The following is a 19,878-nucleotide window of genomic DNA, read 5'->3' on the forward strand; positions in this document are numbered from 1 at the left end:
TGCGTCAAATTGGACGTAGAACTACTATTTTATGTTGAACCTAAAAAATGACCAGTGAAACTTCAAAAGAACAATGCTACTTAAAAGATGCAAATGCTTTACAACAAATAATTTAGAAAGACTCAGTTTGTGATGTAACTTAATTCTCTTGTCTTGGGCTGAACATTTGAGAAGTCTCAAATATTTGCCTAGGTTCTTTTGAAGGCTTTAAACAATGTCTGACTTATTTACATCAGTCATTCTGGCATAAGTGAATAAGCAATAGATTTGGGACAAGGGAATCTGGGACAAATCTAAACTCTGTACGTTGGTTCCTCTCATTTATAAAATAAAGATCAAGATACCTATGTCAAATGGTCATTTAGAATTAAGATAGATGAATGTGCCAAACACATTATAAACACTCAATCCATGTTCTTTACTGAGAACTATATTGGCAACTGACTTTGGAGGCATATAACCCTAGTAAGTTACAGAGTTCTAGCTTCTCTTCCTTCCTACACATTGTACTAACTTTGCTGTCCCCACCCTTCTCTTATATCACCATTAAAATTCCCAGATGAATAATTTAGCCAACAACTGACTGAGCCCATTGGGTATAAAGATAACATATGTTCAAAAGTAGTTTTGCACCATTACATCATCAAGGGTCTGTCTTGCTTTGTAGACTTATTCTTTCCTTCATCTTGTCTCTAAAAACTTTATCTTCCTTACAGAAAGCTAAGATCATATTCATGTTTGCTAGACTAGGTCATCTCACACAAGTTTACCATAACATTTTCTGTATTATTCTGCTTGATCTTGTCAATAGCTTCTAGATCTGAGAACAATTTATTGATAAATGAATTTAGGCATGGGCATAAGTAGTCAGATGGGAGTTAAGGCAGTAACTGATCTCATCGTGCTTACTACCATCCTACTTCCAGTAATGCTACCCTACACTCATTTCAGCTCTGAACTCAGGCACTTGGTATGGTTCCTCTTCCCTAAGTTCACATAATCATAAAATAGTAACAGTGTCTAACACTTATCAAATATTTACTATGTGCCAGGCACTGTGCTCACTATGGGCTTAGGCTACATTATTACAATTTATCCTCAGATCGCTCTGACATATTATCTCTATTTAACAGATGAAGAAACTGAGGCTGGAAGAGGTCAAGTGCCTTGACTAAAGTCACACAGCCATCACATGTTAAGTCTAGACTAGAACTCAGGTCCCCTGAGAGCAGAGCCTTCCTTGTCTCAGCTCCACTACATATGTTCACACTCTACACCCTCTAGACACTTGTTCTGAGTATTTTCCACTTGTGAATCTTCACCATCAACTCTCTTCATGCCACCCTAAATCAAATACTAGAATCTGTGCTGCTTTTTTTATTCTTTTTTGGGGGACAAGGTCTCACTCTGTCACCTAGGCTGGAGTGCAGTAGCACGATCTTGGCTCACTGCAACCTCTACCTCCTGGGCTTAAGGAATCCTCCCATGTGTCAGCCTCTGGGATTACAGGCACGCACCACTACACCTGGCTGATTTTTGTATTTTTAGCAGAGAAGGGGTTTTGCTATGTTGGCCAGTCTGTTCTCAAACTCCTGGCCTCAAGTGATCTGCCTGTCTGGGCCTCCCAAAATGCTGGCATTACAGGCATGAGCCACTGAGTCCATTCCATTGCTGCTAATCAAAAACACATCTGAGCTGCCAGACACGATGGCATTTTTTTTTTTTTTCATTTATTTTTGGAGTTAACTCCCTCATTCTTTACACTTAACTTTCTTCCTCTCAAACTTTCCACCAGGCTTCCATAATTTCTTTTCTCTTCTTAATCTTCATCCTCATCTTTGAAAAGCAAACGGGTCTAGTCATTTTATGTAAACCCTAGTGACAAGGACAAATCAGACCTGTTGCAAGTGTGAAAGCAACAACTGAGCAGCAATATTCTATCTTATCTTGAATAAACCAGGTAAATTAAAGGCATTCCACACAGAAAAGTGCAGCAAGAAGTGGCAGGTATTCTGAACACAAGCTGCTTGAAAATCCAGCCCTTTCTTAAGCATAATTTATATTATTTTAAAAATACAAAAATACAACCAACTAGATTAGTATTTAGAAAGTGTGGGATCGGAGTATATGTCTAAAAACCAAAGAAAATGTAAAGAGTATGCTGACCAATTCCATTTCATGAATAATTTATATACAAATATTGGTTCAAATAAGGCTTATAGGAAGTTCCCTGACAAAAACACTGGAATCTATACTCTACCACTGGCGGTGGGACAGTGTATAATAATAAAGTAATTTCTTTGTTAAGCTGATTTGCTGATATTCAGTTTCTGGTGAGATTGAAAAATAATACTGTTTTTGAAACGTGCTTTATAATTTAAAATAAGTTTTCATATACAATCTTTACCACAACCCCATGAGAGATCATATTAAGCTTATTTTACAAATGAGGTCATAGAAACTCAGGTTAACTGGTATCCCCAAGGTCGCAGGCATTAGGAGTAACTGGTGCAGGTAGGATGCAAACCCTGGCTTTCTGTGCTGGGGCTCAGCACACCTACCTATAGCGCTGTATCCCCGTTATTACTTTCTTGGTTTTCATTGGTTTCTTTCTAATTGCATTTGGAAGAGAACTTAGAAAGTCAAGTTGTAGATATTTGTGGTCACTTAATAAATTATTGTATTAATATTACTTTCTAAGCATTTATACAGGTTGAGCATCTCTAATCTGAAATGTAAAATAAAGCTGCATACATACAAGCCATGTGATCTTTGACAAAGTCAACAAACATACACAATGGGGAAAGGACTCCCTATTCAATAAATGATGCCGGGATAACTGGCTAGCTAGATGTAGAAGAATGGAACTAGACCCCTACTATTCACCACATACAAAAATTAACTCAAAAGGAATTAAAGATGTAAATGTAAAGCCCCACACTGTAAAAATCCTGGAAGAAAACTTAGTAAACACCATTCTGGAACTGGCCTTGGGGAAAAATTTATGACTAAGACCTCAAAAGCAATTCCAACAGAAACAAAAAATGACAATTGGGAGCTAATTAAACTAAAGAGCTTGTACACAGCAAAAGAAACTATTAACAGAGTAAACAGACAATCTACAGAATGGGGGAAAATATTTGTAAACTATGCATCCAACGAAGATCTAATATCCAGAACCTATAAGGAACTTAAACAATTCAACAATCAAAAAATAACCCCATAAACAAAAAGTACGCAAAAGACATAGATATTTCTCAAAAGAAGATATGCAAGGGGCCAAGAAACACATGAGAAATTGCTCAACATCACTAATCAATAGAGAAATGAAAATGAAAACCACAATGAGATACCATCTCATATGGGTTAGAATGGCTGTCATGTTGGTGGGAGTGTAAATTAGTTCAACCATTGTGGAAGACAGTGTGGTGATTCCTTAAGGATCTAGAACTAGAAATTCATTTGACCCAGCAATCCCATTACTGGGTATATACCTAAAGGATTATAAATCATGCCATTATAAAGACACATGTACACATATGTTTATTGTAGAACTATTCAAAATAGCAAAGACTTGGAACCAACCCAAATGTCCATCAGTGATAGACTGGATAAAGAAAATGTGGCACATATACAGCATGGAATAATATGTAGCCATAAAAAAGGATCAGTTCATGTCCTTTGCAAGGACATGGTTGAAGCTGGAAACAATCATTCTCAGCAAACTATCACAAAAGCAGAAAACCAAACACCACATGTTCTCACTCATAAGTGGGAGTTGAACAATGAGAACACATGGACACAGGGAGGGAAATATCACATATCAGGGCCTGTTGGGTATTGAGGGACTAGGGGAAGGATAGTACTGGGAGAAATACCTAATGTAGGTGATGGGTTGATGGCTGCAGCAAACCACCATGGCACATGTATACCTTTGTAACAAACTGCACCTTCTGCACATGTACTTCCGAACTTAAAATATAATTTTAAAAAATGCCAAAAAACGACAGATGCTGGTGAAGCTGCAGAGAAAACGGAATGCATATACACTGTTCAGACTCTTCGGAAAGAAGTTGGGGGATTTCTCAAAGAACTCAGAACTACCATTCAACCCAGCAATCCCATTGCTAGGTGTATATCCAAAAGAAGTCCTTCTACCAAATAAACCCATGCATTTGTATGTTCATCACAGTACTATTCACAATAGAAAGTCATGGAATCAACCTATGTGCCTATCATGAACTGAATAAAGACAAAGTGATACATATACACCATGGAATACTATGCAGACACAGAAAAAGAATAAAATCATGTCATTTGCAGGAATATGGATGCAGCTGGAGGCCATCATTGTTAGTGAATTAACACACGAATGGAAAACCAAATATTGCATGCTCTTACTTAGAAGTGGGAACTAAACACTGCATACTCATGGAAATAAAGATAGCAACAATAGATACCAGGGACAACTAGACAGGAAGAAGGAAGACAGGGTTAGAAAAACTACCTATTAGGTACCATGTTTGCTACCCAGGTGATGAGATCAATCATACCCCAAACCTCCATATCACACAATATACCCAAGTAATAAACTTTCAAATGTAGCCCCTCCATCAAAAATAATAGTTGAAAGTATATTAAAAAAGAAAAAAACACAAATATTCTAAAATCTGAAAAGAAATATGAAATCTGAAACACTTTTGGTCCCAAGCATTTTGGGAAGGAAATATTCAACACCGTAGTATACTGATTCACCTTCCAGAAAGCACAGCTAACCATGCAATAAATTCTGCTTCTCTTATATATATCACAGAGCGAGCCTATGGCCTGGAACTTGGAAAATATTCCTTAGAGGCAGTGAATTTAATGTGTGGATTAATAGCACAGGTTCTGGAGACAGACCACTCAGGTTGGATCCTGGTGCTGCAACCTGCTAACTCAAAAGTCTTAGGCAAGTCACTTCATCTACTTTAACCTAAATTTTCACATGTGTCACATGGGAATCATGTAGAATCTAGCTGACAGATTTATAAGGATTAAATAACTCATGTAAAATACTAAGTGCTTAGTTAGGCATGGTATGTGAATGAGTATGAATTTCTATTAATACTAAATGCAAGGGAGTGGGACATTCTAGATAGAGGAAGGGTCCTGTGCAAAGGCAAAGAAATGGGAAAGCTCATAATGTGTTAGCGAGACCAGATAAGAGATAAGAAATACTCCAGGAAAACTGCATTTGATAGAGACCCTCCAAATGTTGAGCTAAGGAGGTCAAATGGGAGGTAGTAAAGTACAGTAGGAACAGTTCTACCACCAGAACTCTACAGCAAATCGCTTCTGCTTAGACGTATAGCATCATCTCTGTGGAAGTTCTACTCCCTGTCTGTAAAATAAAGAGGGCAAACTAGATAATTTCTATAAATTCAATCTGGTTTGACTTCCTTATGTAAGTGGTGATGCAACACTGAACATGTTTCAGCAAAGGAATATGGTAGTAAAACAGAAAGATTAGTACGGTAAGACAGTTTGGAGCAAAGAGAAAACAGAGACAGACAAAAGATTAGAAGACCACTAGGAATCTGAATATACATTAAATATTTACATGTAAACTAGAAACAAGAAAAGCAGGAGCCAGGTCTAGAGTCCAGGGAAGTATTCCCTCTTGGTAGGGTTAAATGGATAAGTAACCAAGGCTACATATTTTTAAAAACAAATCTGTTCTACTAAGAGAAATTCATGGAAAAAAAAAAATTAATTGACGGAAAATTTTACCAAAGGCTAACTCATTGTAATGAGTTTTGGTTTGGAGTGCAAGGATGTCAATACTATGCCAGCTTGTAAAATAAGAAACTGCAAAAACAAGTCACTGGATGATGAGCTAACTGTGCTGGTAGGCCCCATTTACTGTCTTCTTTGGATGTCCTAAGGATTGACCATGTCCAGTGACACTGGAAAACTATCCACGGGAGAACAGTATTTGGAAATGCTGGAGACTCGGCCAAGAAAAAGTCTTTGCAAGCCAAACTGGCACGGGCTGCATACCACACCCTGCAGGTATTTGGACTCAGAAGAAAAATAACTCCACGTCAGAACACCTAACTTCCTCTCTAGATCACTGATCTAAAAACCTTTGAATCTCATGGTTCACGTGTCACCGAGGTCCCTAAGTCTCATGAGATCAGTGGCCACTTGGACATTTTGCAAGACCCTTACTTGTTTCAGCTGTCTCTCCCAAGTCCAAGGCAGGAATCAAAATCCAGTAGTGATCTATGACTCCCTTGACACTTTTATAAAATGCTGTGCATATGTCAACTCTTCTGGGGCAAGAGTCCATGATTTTCAGACCTAGCACTGTTTAATAATCATGGCTATAGAGGAGAAAGGCTCTACGCTTCTATCTAAATGTCATCGTTCACTCATATACAGTAGCTTACTATAATGTTAGTTGTTCAGCCTTCAGAAATAACACCCCCCAAAAAAGCCTTTTGCTTTTTTGTTTCTACTAAAAATTTATCTACCACTAATATTGACTAAAAATTTAACCAACCTGGTGCATTACCACACCTGTATAGTTTTCAAGTGTAACTGGACTTTTAAAAAACGGTAACTCAATTCGTGATTTTACAAAATTGGCAGGGCACAGTGGTTCATGCCTATAATCCTACTGCTTTAAGAAGCCAAGGTGAGAGGATCGCTCAAAGCCAGCAGTTTGAGACCAGACTTGGCAACAAAGTGAGAGTCCCTCTCAAGAAAAAAAATTGTAAAAATTAGTCAGGTATGGTGGCAACTACTTGGGAGTTCCAGCTACTAGAGAGGCTGAGGCAGGAGGATCGCTTGAGCCCGGGAGTTTGAGGCTCCAGTGAGCCATGACTGCACCATTGTACCCCAGACTGAGTGACAGACAATTTGTCTCAAAAAAAAAAAAAAAAAAATTAAGATGACAATTTTAGGAGGCTTTTCAAGATCATCTTTCCTCAGTAAAGAATATCTAAATAAAGATAGATAACCATTTTTCCTTTCAAATAGAAGAGATTATAAACTATCATATTTAGGGAGTGTATAATACCTCATGATGATGACATACCTTATGATGATGACCTACCATATGATGACATACCTTATGATGATGATTCCAGTTAAGTAGTACTAACTGAGCTTCTATAATATGATAGCTTCCTAATCACAGTAAGATAAGGTGACTACTATTCAGGAAATAAAATTCAGTAGGTTACAATGATAATTCATTAATTGTGGTTGATATTTACATCTGAAACTACTGGGAATGCATTATAAATTATGAACTGCATTACTGTGCTGCAATGATACGTAGTTAGGGGGTCAAACCTCTACTCAACTATTTCCCAAGTGATAATGATCAGGTTACTAAATACCACTAGATCTCAGCTTTCTAACCAATACACTGGGCCTAAAAACAGTTACCTCATAAGGTTATGAAAAGTAAAGGAGACAATCCATGCAAAGTGTTTCTGCATGGTGTCTACGTACTCGTAACTATGGTTTTTAAAAACCAAGGAGCAGGCTGCGCATGGGGGCTGACACCTGTAATCCCAGAACTTCAGGAGACAGAGGTGGGAGGATCTCTTGAGACCAGGAGTTTGAGACCAGCCTGGGCAACACAAAGGGACCCACATCTCCACAAAAGATAAACATAAAAATTCAAGGAGCAGAAGACACATTATCTAAGTAATTTATTCTATAAAGGAAGAACAATGTTTTCCTAACAATAAGACTGATACTTTTAATAATATAGCAATCTATCTAGAGAGTTTTAATAAATATTATTTCCAATAGTCCTTTTTTAAAAAAATACAAAATGTCCTTAAATTTTAGCTTTAAATAGAGAAAGAATTTTCTGCTGACCACAGGAGCAGAAATTAAAATGCTAAATATTGCAACCTAATAAAATAAAATTTGAAAACTATCTTTCAAACTATTATTTTTCAAAGGTCAAACAAAATTATGTGAAATCTTCACTATTAATGATATACATAGGTCATTTGAAGAAAAGTTTAGAATTCCTCCAGAAATGGGGACATTCAGGGACTCCAATTCTTCACTTTAATGCAGTAGGAATTCTATTTGAGGAATATAATATTTGAAGAGAAAAATAATCAGAATTAATCAAGACTGTCTATTCAAAGTGTGAAAATGTGTTATCTAAGGATATTTTTATAATCTCTTATTATGTTAATCTCCATGAATCATGTATAAATATAGCCAACTTGAATTAAGTGCCTACCACAAGACCAGGAAAACAATAGGTTCCTTTGTTCTAATGCTATCTTACTAATTTGTAGACTGACCTTGAAAAGACAGAATAATTCCACTTTTACGAGATGGGGACGGGACCTTAAGAAACGTTTTGAGGAAGACAAGTCATTACCCAATAGAAAGTTAAAGACAAAAACATTTTTTCTCTTTAGCAGCAAAATCATATTGAGTTAAACTGCCTCAAATGAAGAAACAACATCATCACAAACAAAGAGAAGAGTAGGGAGAATACACAGAGAAAACTAGTTTGAACTCTTTCAATATTTGAATTTCCTTCTTATATGAACAATTACAACTACTAAAAGCTGCAACCTAACTATCCCATAGATACAAGTTATGAAAACTTGATTCATCCTCTTCCCAGATACTTGACCCTTTCTTTAGGTAAGTCTGAGTTTGCCATTTAAGACAAGTCTTGCAACACTTTTTTTAGAAACAAAGCAAAATGTTCTGTAAATAGATGAACTATTATGCTTAGTAAACATGCCAGAAACATTTCAAATGAAAACCATGGGGACTGTAGGGGCAGTATAAAGTGTTCAAGAAGAAATTTAAAACAATTGACATTAAAGTCATAAATCATGTGCTTCTGTGACATGAGAATCACTTCAAGCAAATAAACTTAAAGTGTGTGGGCACAGTGCAAGTTGCCACCTAATGCAAAGACGGAACTGGTAGAGGTTGCAAAGGAATGATTTCCATTGAAGGAATAACTGTGAGCAGAGGCAAAAATCAACTGTCAGGCTACTTCCTTTCCCTCACATAAAATGTAGCAAGGTTATGTCTGCAAAGCAAGATTTTCTCATCCTATATAACCTCCTTTAGTCGAGTCATTATTGAATTATTCCAAGAGATGCAACCTGAAAAAAAAATCATTATGGAATAAAATAATTTCAAAGCTGAAAAGGGTCTCCAAATTTCTCTGATTTAGTAGTTCTCATCTTCTTTGGGGCCATAGATTTATCTGAGAAATGATAAAACCTACACACTCTCCTGAGAAATGAACATAAGGCATACAAAGGTAGCACAATTCTGAGCTTCATGCGTAAGCATTTGAAGTTTATCAGTCCTAGATTAAGACCTATTGATCATGTCCATGTTCCTCATTTGAAAAATTAGGAAACTGAATGCCAGAAAGATTCAGTGATTTGTCCAAGGCCACACAGCCAGGTGATAGTGGAGCTGGCATTAAAACAACCCAGCAATCCCGACTTCCATCAAGATGCTCTGCCCCAGCATTCTTTAGAGAAAGGCTGTGATTATCTACATCCATAAATCTCAACATTCACTCATGTTGCTGCTTGAATAAATGAAATTAATAAGTTAGGATAGGAACACTCCACTTCTTTTCAAACATTAACACACACACACACACACACACACACACACACACACACACACTATAAGCATTATTGCCTAAGCAGTCCTGATACTTCTACATAAATAACTTTTATGTACATGCTCATTGGAAACATTAGGGTTCTTACACCCCATCTCCACAAGTTGAGATTCGGAATAGTGATGCTCTTAGAGCTGTACCTTAAATAACTCCCTGAGAGACTGTGATCTGCTGGTTCTAAAGTAATGACCTACTTTAAAATTTTAAAGATTTGTATTAATCTGGCATCCTTATAAATCTATACAACACAGATAACTAGTCATAATAGGAGTTGAGATTAAATAAGAGTCAAGACATTTTCGTTTCTAAACAATGACAGAAGAGACCATCTAGAGCAACTGCTCTTAAGCCTCCTTTCAGAAATTTGTTAAAAACATAGATGCTTGGATCCCTTTCTCAGACTTATCAAAGCAGTTTCTTACTGTGGGTCCAGGCACTTGCAATTTTTAAATTATTATTATACTTTAAGGTCTAGGGTACATGTGCACAACAAGCAGGTTTGTTAACAACACGTAGGTATACACATGCCGGGTTGGTTTGCTGCACCCATCAACTCATGATTTACATTAGGTATTTCTCCTAACGCTACCCCTCCATCAGCACCCCACTCCCCAACGGGTCCCAGTGTGTGATCTTTCCCTCCCTGTGTCCATGTGTTCTCATTGTTCAATTCTCACTTATGAGTGAGAACACGTGGTGCTTGGTTTACTGTTCTTATGATATTTTGCTGAGAATAATTGTTTCCAGCTTCATCCATGTCCCTGCAAAGGACATGAACTCATCCTTTTTATGGCTGCATAGTATTCCATCGTGTATATGGGCCACATTTTCTTTACCCAGTCTATTACTGATGGACTTTTGGGTTGGTTCCAAGTCTTTGCTATTGTGAATACAGGCATAATTTTCATCAGCATGACAGATGATTGTGATGCTCATTAACGTGGAGCACATCATTTCTTCTTCTTCACTCATGCAGCAAACATTTAATGAACACCTTCTACTTTGCTGTCCCCACCCTTCTCTTATATCACCATTAAAATTCCCAGATGAATAATTTAGCCAACAACTGACTGAGCCCATTGGGTATTAAGATGACATACATTAAAAAGTAGTTTTGCACCATTACATCTTCAAAGGTCTGTCTTGCTTTGTAGACTTACTCTTTCCTTCATCTTGTCTCTAAAAACTTTATCTTCCTTACAGAAAGCTAAGATCATATTCATGTTTGCTAGACTAGGTCATCTCACACAAGTTTACCATAACATTTTCTGTATTATTCTGCTTGGTCTTGTCAATAGCTTCTAGAATCTGAGAACAATTTATTGATAAATGAATTTAGGCATGGTCATAAGTAGTCAGATGAGAGTTAAGGCAGTAACTGATCTCATCGTGCTTACTACCATCCTACTTCCAGTAATGCTACCCTACACTCATTTCAGCTCTGAACTCAGGCACTTGGTATGGTTTCTCTGCCCTAAGTTCACATAATCATAAAATAGTAACAGTGTCTAACACTTATCAAATATCTACTATGTGCCAGGCACTGTGCTCACTATGGGCTTAGGCTACATTATTACAATTTATCCTCAGATTGCTCTGACATATTATCTCTATTTAACAGATGAAGAAAGTGAGGCTGGAAGAGGTCAAGTGCCTGGACTAAAGTCACACAGCCATCACCTGTTAAGTCTAGACTAGAATCCAGGTCATGCACAAAAGTTAAATTTTAAACACATACTGTCCTTTTAGTGTTGTTTCTTGGGTCACAAACTAACAAGCAACTCAAGGAAAAAAACATGATCTGTTTTTAAACAGTAAGTTTTTTTTTTTTTTTTTAAATACGCCCCCCTCACCCCCACCCTATACACAATAGCTAACTGGGTATATACCAGGCAACTCTTGCATGGCTTTGCTCACAGTTCCCTCAAGTAAGACATACTGATACATCTGCTGCTGTTGTATGGGAGAATGCTTTTAAACCTTAACTCTCTAGGTCCTAAGGCATTTGTATAAACTGTGTCTGTAGGTTTCAACTTCTATATTGAGGCTAAGCTAGCAAGACTTCAACAGTGGCCTTAAACTTCTGTTTTGAAGTTCTATTATAAACCCAAAACAAAACATGCACACTGGAAAATATGTATCAAGAAGAGGGAAGATAAATAGAGCCCCTCCTACTCCTTATCCTATTACCCCAACAAATAAACTTTTCATCCCTTTCTCTACATCACAACCCTCATTTCTTACCTATTCTCACATCACCTCAGTTCTCCAGTCAGTATTTAAATAACCAGGAATTTTAAAAAAATTGCCTCTCGGCCGGGCGCGGTGGCTCAAGCCTGTAATCCCAGCACTTTGGGAGGCCGAGACGGGCGGATCACGAGGTCAGGAGATCGAGACCATCCTGGCTAACACAGTGAAACCCCGTCTCTACTAAAAATACAAAAAACTAGCCGGGCGAGGTGGCGGGCGCCTGTAGTCCCAGCTACTCGGGAGGCTGAGGCAGGAGAATGGCGTAAACCCGGGAGGCGGAGCTTGCAGTGAGCTGAGGTCCGGCCACTGTACTCCAGCCTGGGCGAGAGAGCGAGACTCTGTCTCAAAAAAAATAAAAAAAATAAAAAAATAAAAAAATTGCCTCTCAAGCTTTGTTCATCCTGAAATCATACATGGTTCAAACAAGCATGTAAGATCTCCCCTAGATTGTGAGAGTTGGGAAGGATGCATTCCAGATGTGTTATGCCCTCTCTGTGGCTTGATCTTGAGAGAAAGCACCTGGAAAAGCATAGCATGGAGCTGGCAGTGACTTAGGGGCAGCAATGCAAATGGCTTTCGCTGAGGGAAGAGTTCAATGTCACAAACCAGGGAGATGAGTCCCTTCAGCATGTGGGCAATGAATCACCCCTCTATGTTCCCGGAAGAAACAAACGCCCACGGACACGTGACAGGATCTTCATACTGATGGAATGGGGAGAATAGCCATTTCAGATTTCCTTTCGTTAGGCTTTTTAGAGAAGAGTAGGAAGACATGTGAAGGGGAAATAGAACATGCTGGGGAACCCACTGGAGAGATTATGGGGAACAAGCCAGGGCAAGCCCATCAGCACACAGCAAACTCTCCAAGGTCCTTCACTGCCTATGAAGGAGGGCGAGAAGACCAGCAAAGAAGCAGTCACAGCAGTGGTGTGCAACTAGCCAGTTTTACCAACAAATTATCCATGACCTTAAATATCTCACTACCTGCTTTCTATAAACCCTTTATAGTAACCCAATGATTCCTTTCCCCACCTTAGAAAAATCTAAATCTTTGACCAACAAGCACAGGAAAAAGAGCCACAGCTCTTTTTTACACGGCACTTTAAAGCATTCCTTACTCACCAATTTAGTGACGTCTTTTACATTATTAGTCACACGATTCCTGCAGATCCCTTCAGTTTTGACGAGAGGATTAAATAGGAGCAGTTGAAGATAAATGCAAGTGAGAATCCAAGTCTAAATGAAAACAGAAAAATTGCTTGGTGATCGTCAGTTAAAATATGTAATCATTCAAACTTTTAACATCTAATGCTTTGATGCACAAAAAGGCTGGTCTAACATATATATATATATATTAAATGCAATTAAATATTACACATTCAAGCTATGCTCACCAAAGTTTTAAAAAGCTTTTAGCTAAAATCCATTTTGAATTATTCTCTCAATGACAATATTGTTAACTTTTGTCAAAAACTTTCTTCAGCCAATTTCCCAATGGCAATTAGGAATAAACTTGTAACAGCACGTGAAAGACTTAGCCCTTAGGGTGTCTTCTAAAAACTAGAGAATGCATAAAATGTATACCTTATGGCACCAAAAGAAACATCTTATTTCTACTTTAAATGTAGACCGCTTGGCAAGTAGCAGTATAACCCCTGAGCAGTGCTTTAATTCAATAATCTACAATAGTACACCAAGTTAAAGTGACAGAGATGTGTATTTTTAGACCTAAGACAGAATTCCACTTAATTTATGAGACATCAAAAGAATATTTTGAAACACAGCTTTTTAGCTACTTAAGGAAAATATTTCCTTAGCCAATAGGAAGGCATTCTTGAACCCTAGCAGAAAGTAATCTGTCTTCTCTCTCTCTCTCAAACACACATAACCTACACATCGGCTTGAAAACATTTTCTATCATATAGTTCTTTTAATGCATGACTTATTATTCCTTATTACACTATAGAGTTTCAAGGACTTGTGCATCTGATTTATCTTTGTAGTATCTTCACAACACATAACACAGTATCTTGCATATAAAAAGCCCTTAATACATATTTGCTGGGTGAATCAGTGGTCAAGGTAACAATATATTCTGATGCTCAAATTCAATAACCATTTATTGAACATGTATTATGCTACAGGAACAGTGCCAGTCACTAGGGTAACAAAGATGATGAAGATGCCCTTGAAACTCAGAGGCAGGTAAATAAATAACACCCACACCTTGTGATAAACACTTTGGGAACACAGAGGAGGAAGCAATTAATCAATTAACCTTAAGGGGGAGAACCAGATGCAGGAAGACAGTGCCAAGAAAAGCGAGAGAGAAAATGTGACTGTGGCCGGATTTAGGAGGACAAGGAGGATTTGCAAGGGCTGCCAAAAAAAAAAAAAAGATGAGCGTTCCAGGAAAAATAAACAACATGACAAAACCATGCAGATGTGAAGACATCTTAAAATATGTGTGAATTATTTTATGAGATACCATTCTTCTGTAAAATCTTAAAATTACTCAAGAGTCCAGATGCACATGGCTAGAAATCTTCTCTATTATATAGCTAGCCATATTTAAAAGGAAATGCATTATTATTTTCAATTAATATCTGCATGCTAACTAGATATTATACTAGAACAAATAATGATTATTATTTGCTAAAATTTCTAAAACTACAATGCTAATTACATGGATAAAGTGGTTTGTATTCAAAATAAAAATCCTTTTATTCCCTTACCACCATGGTCTATTTTAGCAGTAATCCTGCATAATTTAATTTAAGGCTACTTTGAGCACTGTGGGGTCACACTCTTCATAGTATCATCTTTCTTGGACCACAGTGAAGACTAAGTTGTAAAAATTATTTCTGTCTGAGGATTCTTCTTTTTGGACAGACAACCCCTACATACAAACGCTCCGTTAATAACACAGTCTCACAGTCTTCCTTCACATGTGTAAATATAATTTAGTAAACTCAGCTTTCTTTTATATTGTCATTCCTAAGACATAACCTTCCTGGTAATAAAATTCTCTAAGCCCCTCTTTCCTGATGTGATTTGGGAACTTTCTCTAAGATATCTCTGTAATGGACCAATCTCAGAAATGACCACAATCACATCCCTGGCTCAAAGAAATTTAACGGCAGAAATTCTGTTACTGGTCTTCACAATCCTTTACTCCTGGCCTTGAATAAATACTAAAGAAACATTTGTTCACTCATTCATCTAACAAGTATTTATTGAGTATCTGGTGTATACCAGGCATTGTTCTAGGTGCTAGGCCTATATAATGAACAAAAAAATCCTGCCCTCATAAGGCTTAATCAACAAACACAAGTAACTAGGTTATACAGTATGTCAAAAGGTGTCAAAAGCTGTGGAAAAAAAAAAAAAAAAGATTAGAGCAAGGTTAAGGGGATTGGAATCATAATGTCTACTCTGCCTTACTGGTGATCTTGGGTTCAGAGTGACAATCACAGTCATGAGTCACAGGAGGCTTTGCTCAGCACCATGTGTACTACTGAGTTTTAAGAAAGGTTAGGTCGGCCGGTTGTGGTGGCTCATGACTATAATCCCAGCACTTTAGGAGGCCGAGGTGGGTGGATCACGAGGTCAGGACATCGAGACCAGCTTGGCCAACATGGTGAATCCCCGTCTCTACTAAAAATACAAAAATTAGCTAGGTGTGGCAGTGCACGCCTGTAATCCCAGCTACTGGGGAGGCTGAGGCAGCAGAATCGTTTCAACCCGTGAGGCAGAGGAGAGGTCGCAATGAGCGAAGATCGTGCCGCTGTACTCCAGCCTGGAGACAAAAGCTAGACTCCATTTCAAAAAAGAAGAAAGAAAAGAAAAGAAAGAAAGAAAGAGAGAGAGAGAGAGAGAGGGAGGGAGGGAGGGAGGGAGGGAGGGAGGGAGGGAGGAAGGAAGGAAGGAAGGAAGGAAGGAAGGAAGGAAGGAAGGAAGGAAGAAGGAAAGAAGGAAAGAAGGAAAGAAGGAAAGAAGGAAAGAAGGAAAGAAGGAAAGAAGGAAAGAAGGAAAGAAGGAAAGAAAGAAAGAAAGATTAGGTAACAAAAGAGTACATACAGTACCAGCAGAGCCAACTCCCAGGCCATCTCTAATATCAGAAAGTCACTGAACACTCAGGGTATGTGTGGCAATGATAGGTGATGTTGGGTAGGTGATTCCTTCTCCTTATACCTTGTTAGCTGAGAAGCTTTTTAGGGATACAGCATGAACTTCTATTCATTTTCTAGAGCAGCTATCCCCACCAGTACCAGTCTCAACAATAAAATATTAATACACATCAGTGCATGATATATGCTTGTAATAAAGCACACATCAGTGCTTGCTACCTAGTAACTTCAGCTGAGTTCTCTTGGAGGAAGTATAGATGAATACCTAAAAGTTTCTTGAGTCCTTGTTGAAAGAAGACTTATAGGGAGGGTCAAATCACCAGGCATTTCTGAGTCTAGAGAAGAGCCACAGAACTAACTGTACTCTTTTCTTTCCAAAGATTGCAGTATGTATGGAAACAGCTTGGAATTTTTAACAGGGTAATATTGACAAGTGTCTCATTAAGAAGACAACATTTCACCAAAGATTGGACAAAGCTAAGGCAGTGGTCCGTGCAGACATCTGTGGGAAGAGTACAGATACAGAGAGAAAAGCTGGTGCCAAGGTCCTAAGGTCTATTTAAGACATCTGTTATTTAAGACATAGCAAGAGTAAATTAGGCAGCAGTAGAGGATGATGATGTCAGAGAGAAAATGGAGAGGCCAGCTTATGTAGGGCTTATTGAAGCCCATTGCCCAGACATTGACTCTTAATTGAATAAAATAGGATTCACTGCAAGAATTTGAGCAGAGAAGGGATATAAATATACTTCAGAATAAAAATAAATTAATTAAATAAGATCAGTCTGATTGCTATAATAAAAATAGACTTTAGGGTGACAACAGGTAGAAAATGAAACAGACAAGTTGGGAGGTTGTTGCTGTAATACAATCAAGAAAGGGTTATAGTAATACATTGACTGAAAGTGGTTAGATTCTGGACATCTTCCTAAGGCTGAACCATGAGAATTTCCTGACAGAGTAAGATTTGAGAGAAAGAGTCAAAGATGACTATAAGAATTTTGGTATGAACAACTGGAAAGATGGTGTTGCCATCAACTGATATGGGGAAGACTGGGGATAGAGAAGGTTTGGGGGGCAGATCAGGAGTTAAGTTTTGAGTATGTTAAGTTTAAGATGTCTTTGAAATATTCTAGTGATAATGCCAGGTCAAGATATTTAAATCTGGACTTAGGAGGGAAGCTTGGGCTGCAGATATAAATATGATAGCCTTCCATATATAAATGGGATGTTAAGCAAATGAGTGGATAAGATCACCAAAGGAGTGAGTAAAAGTACAAAAAAGAACAAAGGACTGAGCATGCTATGGTGTTCTAACCTTAAGGGATCTGACAGAAGAGTTAGAACCCACAAAAGAGTCCAAGAGAGCAAAGCAAAAAGATCATGGAAGAAAGTCAAGACTTCAAAAAAGTACTTTAAGGAAAATAAGGTCAAACTATGTCAAATGTTGGTTATAGGTCGAGTAAGACAAGGATTGAGAACTGACTACTGGTTTGGCAACATTAAGGTCACTGGCGATATTAACAAGAGCACTTTTATTGAAGTGGTACGAGAAAAAGCCAGTCTATGGTGGGTGTAAGAAAGCAAGAGACAAGACTAACCAGAAACAATGAGTATGAACATCTGTTTTGAAGTTTTCCTTCAAAGGAGAGCAACTGGATAAACAAACACATAAATAAAACCAAGATGGGGAAGTAGCTGGCAAGAAATTGGGGGTGAAGAGAGTTTTCTTTGTAAGAAGGTTGAAATACCAGAATGTGTATATGCCTATGGGAATGATCCAATAGGAGGAAGCAATTGGCAATATAGGTCAGAAGAGAGGGGACTGCTTGGGCAATAGCCTTGAGCAGGAAAGAAGGGGTGAGATTCAGTTCTCAAGTAGAAAGTGTGGCTTTAAATAGGAGTATAAGTAGTTCAATTCTATCAGGCAGAGTACTGGAATGTGAATGCAGATGCTGGTGGTGTTTTGGGAACAATTCCATGAATAGAGCTAAAAGTTACTGAACATTTACTATATACCAAGCATCTTGGATATCTAATAACGAAAAAACAATAACTTTCGTTATGTCCTAATTTTAAAGATGAAGGAGTTGAGGTACAGGGAGATTTGGTGACTTCTGAGTGGTGAAATCAGTAAGCCCAGATCTGTCCAATTCTAACTCCTGTCCTTTTAGCCCCTCTACACTGTCCCAGAACTCCCACAAATCTGTTAGATGATTTGTGAGAACTGTGATGTGATAACAAATCTCTAAAACTTTAATAATTTTGTAAATATCAAGCATATGGAGACAAGTCTGTCCCACATTCCATGCCACAGCTGAATATTCTACATTATTCAAACCATCATAATTTTTAATATATGTCATTTGATAGTTTCTTAAAATATATCAACAGACTGCTATAATAATTGAAGAATGATTTGATCAGGGCATTTTTTTTTTTTTGCATCAGTTAAATTCAAATAGCTTACAAAGATACGGTTTTGTTCATTTTATAAAAATCTCCTGAGTAAATGCTAAAATTAAACCTATGTTGGCTTATAAACATTCAAATATCTCTGAAAACCCTATATTTCTTAAAGCCCTTTATTTTAAAGCCATTATAAATAAATTCATATTGTAATTTAATTTTGCAGATACTTTGCTACCATTTAAACTACCCACCTTTCATAAACTTAAAGAATTCATTCTGGCATAGCTAAACATTAGGACAGGGGGATAATAAAGTTAGAAATACTGAGGTTTTTGCGAAGCAGTGATGACACCTCCTTCACCAGTATACTCAGGAGAGAGCTGAACTGCAGAGATTACTTCTTTACATAAAAAATAAATTTTTCAGTATTAATTTTTCTACACAGAAGTCTTTCTAATATTGTACATACACTTTGATTTCTTAAACAGTGAATTGAAATATTAAACTTTGCTTTTCTTTGACGGTTCAGGTTCATCAAATAAAAGGAAAATTTTCTAAGTATCTCACTTATGTAGTTGTAACTTCCCTTCTCCAAGAGGTTCCAAATTAGTGTACTTGTTTTTATAACTTTTAAACATTTAGGTTTCACTTGTTTGTTCCTTAGTTTTCCTGTTTCCCCCAAATTCTCATGTCATTACTTGCAACATATCTTTACCACTAACATGCCTATTTCCAGTCTCCTGCACTCTTGATGATGAGCAAAACACATGTCCCATATGGGAGCTTACAGCAGCAAGTATAATGGTCCCAAAGATGTCCATGTTCTAATTCTTGGAACTTGTGAATATATCACCACATATGGCAAAATGGACTTTCCAGACATGATTACGTTAAGAACTAGAGATGAAGAGACTATCCTAGATTCCCTGGGTCCAATCTAATCCCCACGGTCCTTAAAAATGGAGACTATTTTCCAGCTCTGCTCAGAGACAGATGCAATGATGGAAGAACAGTCAAGTAAATATGACATGAAAAGGACTCAACACGTCCTTGCTGGTACTGAAAACAGAGAGAAGGGACCAGGAGTCAAGGAATGTAGGAAGCTTCTAGAAGCTGGAAAAGAGAAAGAAATAGATTCTCCCCTAGAGTCTTTGGAAAGCAACACACAGTCCAACTGATACTTTGATTTAAGTGAGCCCTATTTTGAACACTTGATCTTCAAAATTACAATATTTTATATATATTATATACATATTATATATATATTATATACATATTATATATATATTATATACATATTATATATATATTATATACATATTATATATATATTATATATATATATATATATATTTTTTTTTTGATGGAGTCTCTCTCTGTTGCCCAGGCTGGAGT

General features: G+C 37.4%; 1 protein-coding gene across 2 annotated transcripts in view; it reads right to left on the reverse strand.

Moving 5' to 3' along the window:
- Positions 1-19,878, reverse strand: part of KITLG (KIT ligand) — an 86,361-nt gene that overhangs the window by 37,237 nt on the left and 29,246 nt on the right. For both annotated transcript variants that reach the window (XM_010363195.2, XM_010363194.2), the window contains exon 2: positions 13,064-13,177. In XM_010363195.2, coding sequence (XP_010361497.1) covers positions 13,064-13,177 — 114 coding nt within the window. The remainder of the gene's footprint in view (positions 1-13,063; positions 13,178-19,878) is intronic.

The sequence above is a fragment of the Rhinopithecus roxellana genome, chromosome 10, assembly GCF_007565055.1.
Source record: "Rhinopithecus roxellana isolate Shanxi Qingling chromosome 10, ASM756505v1, whole genome shotgun sequence".
Taxonomy (NCBI): Eukaryota; Metazoa; Chordata; class Mammalia; order Primates; family Cercopithecidae; genus Rhinopithecus; species Rhinopithecus roxellana.